Raw genomic sequence first — 2,731 nt, 5'->3', positions numbered from 1 at the left:
GGGCAGAATATTGTATGCATAATAAATAAATATTTAAAAAAAAAAGTGTCCTGTAGTTTGATGATTGAGTAGTTCATTTCCAGTTAAATTTTATAGACACTTAGTGTCCTGTTAACTATAAAAACAGAATCAACTAAATAATGCTATTTCATAAGAAATATCAGTTGTGCTCTTTATAGAAGCTCCACCCTTTATAACTAGTAAGATTTCCAGCAGCTAAAGAAAATAAGAATGATGGATTGGGAGAGATGACTCGGCGGTTAAGAGCACTAGCTGTTGTTCTAGAGGACACAGGTTCAATTCCCAGCACCCACATGGTGACTCACAGTTGTCTATAACTGCAGTTCCAGGAGATCCAGTGTCCTCATCTGGCCTCCAAGCACTGCTAATACATGGTACATAGTATAAATTCACACAAATGTTCATACACATTGAGAAAAAAAAATCAGCAAAATTTTTTTAAAAAGTAATTTATAAATGCTGTGACTTCAGCCTGAAGCCATCTTTCAGATACTGACATGTGGGCCATATCATGCTGCTGTAGGGCTCGGAAAGGCACGGGCAAGAGCTGGGTTCTGGATGTGAATTTTCATCTGTCACTTACTGATTCCTTGACAACCTCACCCTGTTTGAGTTTTATCCCCAGTAGAATGGCCTGGGAATACTTTTTAATTTAAATTTGAGTTGTTTGGTAGATATGATGCCACTTGGATATGTCTTAACTGAAAATCTCTTATTTTGGCCATTTATTACGTATGTGACACTGTATAAATTAATAATTCTCCGCTTTTGAGACTGCTCCTTTCCAAAGCTGGGGTTGTTCTGTAATGGCCTTCACACAGGGTCTGGCCAGTGCAGAGCAGTCATGGTAATTAAGGGTAGCGTTAGTATCCTTGGAGCTCACAGAGGTTTTTGTGTCTCTACCATCAGTGGCACTGCTGTATTTCTTTTTTTTTTATTGTATTATTTATTTTATTATTATTATTATTTTTTTTTACAAAAGTTTATTACAATGTACAACAGGCTCCAGGATAACACTTCATTTAACTATAGGTGGCAATGATATTATAGTAGGGGATCCAGATGTTTAACAGGCTCCCGGATAACACTTCATTCTAGCTGTAGATGGCAAAGTTGTTATGGCAGGGAATCCAGATGTTTAAATAGGATTGGAAGAGGGTCACCATCTCAGATATGAGGAACAGCTTACTTTTTGCCAGATTTCTTAATTCCACCTGTGGCCAGGGGTCCCTTCCCCACGGCCTTGGCTTGCTCCTCGAGTTTCTTCTGCTCCTCTTTTTGTTTCTGCTTGAAAGCCTTATCTTCCTCATCCATTTCCTTGGCCTGCTTCTTGGGCTGTTTCAGGGGCTTCTTTTTGCCACCTTCCCGGCCCGACATGGCGCCTCCAGACACCCCCTTCTCCAGACCCTCTGAGGCTTATTTTTGAATCAAGGTAGATACAAATTCCCTGTGAACTGTGACTGTCAGCAAATCACTCCTGGGAAAGCATGCTACCAAGTTGGTGTATAAATTAAGATGGAATAGGAAGCACATAAAATTATGTGTGGCAAATTTGTAGAGGCTTTCTCCAGCACCTGAAGGCTCAGGTGTAGAAGAGGGTGTGGGAAGTATGACCTCATCTCAAATGAAAGACAATGACAAAAAATGTGAGGATGAGGCCGCCATTGCTTCTGGTGGTACTCTGCTAATGAGACTGGACACAGCATGAGAGGACTGCCCCAGCCCCAGTTGGATCAGGGAGTTTGCTGTGCGATTGTGTCTCCTAGGAATGTCAGAAGCTACAGTCTCACCCACGTGACTGCCTAAACATGAGCTGAACAAGGACAGCCACAGTAGGGATGCTAACATGGATGAGGGAAAGCTCAGGAGGCCTCAGTCCTATTCAGAGAACTACAGGTAACTAAGGAATGCTGAGTGCTGGAGAAATAGTCTTCCCAGGGAAGAGCACATCCATTGGTTATTCAGTACAAAGGGTCAGCCCTGAAACATACATACGAGTTACATTGTACAGACTGTCTTAGCTAGGGTGACTGGTGGTGTGATAGAACACCGTGACCACAGAAATCTTGGGAGGAAAGGGATTATTTGTCTTATACTTCCACAGCACTGTTTGTCACTGAAGGAAGTCAGGACAGGAACTCACACGGGGCAGGATTCTGGAGGCAGGAGCTGATTTGGAGGCCATGGAGGAGTGCTGCTTACTGGCTTTCTCTCCATGGCTTGCTTAGCCTGTGTTTTTTTTTTTTTTTGTTTTTTTTTTTTTATAGAATCTAGGACCACCAGCCCAGGGATGACACCATTCACAGTGGTCTGGGCCCTCCACATCAATCATTAAGATAAAAACAGCTAGATCTTATGGAGGCATTTTCTTAATTCAGGTTCCCTCCTTTTAGATAATTCTAGCTTGTGTCAAGTTGACATAAGACTAGCCAGAACACAGACTGAGCAGGTTATATATAGGAATATATATGTATGTATGTAACAAAAATTAATAAAAAAAAAAGAGTCCATAAATCTGAAATTGGGGTGGTGATGATATGGGAAACTTTGGAGGAAGGAAAGAAAAGGGGAAAACGATTAATTATAATGTCAGAAATAAAAGACATAAACCTAGGGTCATGTGAGCATAGTTGACACCTAGTTTAGCCTGCAGGACAAATTTGCTAATTGATAAAGGAGATTAGGGTAGAACCAGGGGTTAGTTATTTGC

The 2,731-nt window shown here is 41.3% G+C and overlaps 2 protein-coding genes across 2 annotated transcripts in view; one reads left to right on the top strand and one right to left on the bottom strand.

Moving 5' to 3' along the window:
- Tpx2 (TPX2 microtubule nucleation factor) overlaps window positions 1–2,731 on the top strand; it is a 34,600-nt gene that overhangs the window by 14,020 nt on the left and 17,849 nt on the right. The gene's annotated exons all lie outside the window — the stretch shown is intronic.
- On the bottom strand, window positions 1,192–1,426 carry LOC126507097 (translation machinery-associated protein 7-like). Its single transcript, XM_050151270.1, has one exon. It carries the CDS (start codon window positions 1,396–1,398, stop codon window positions 1,207–1,209), a length of 192 nt encoding a protein of 63 aa, XP_050007227.1. The 5' UTR covers window positions 1,399–1,426; the 3' UTR covers window positions 1,192–1,206.

Source organism: Alexandromys fortis, unplaced genomic scaffold (genome assembly GCF_014885135.2).
Source record: "Alexandromys fortis isolate MF-2015 unplaced genomic scaffold, M_Fortis_MF-2015_v1.1 scaffold_27, whole genome shotgun sequence".
Lineage (NCBI taxonomy): Eukaryota > Metazoa > Chordata > Mammalia > Rodentia > Cricetidae > Alexandromys > Alexandromys fortis.
The sequence above is the reverse complement of the archived record's forward strand: the minus strand, read 5'-3'. Positions and strand labels throughout refer to the sequence as shown.

Bases quoted from the DNA above. Each gene is read 5' to 3' on its own strand.
- LOC126507097 (XM_050151270.1), bottom strand. From the start codon at position 1,398: ATGTCGGGCCGGGAAGGTGGCAAAAAGAAGCCCCTGAAACAGCCCAAG.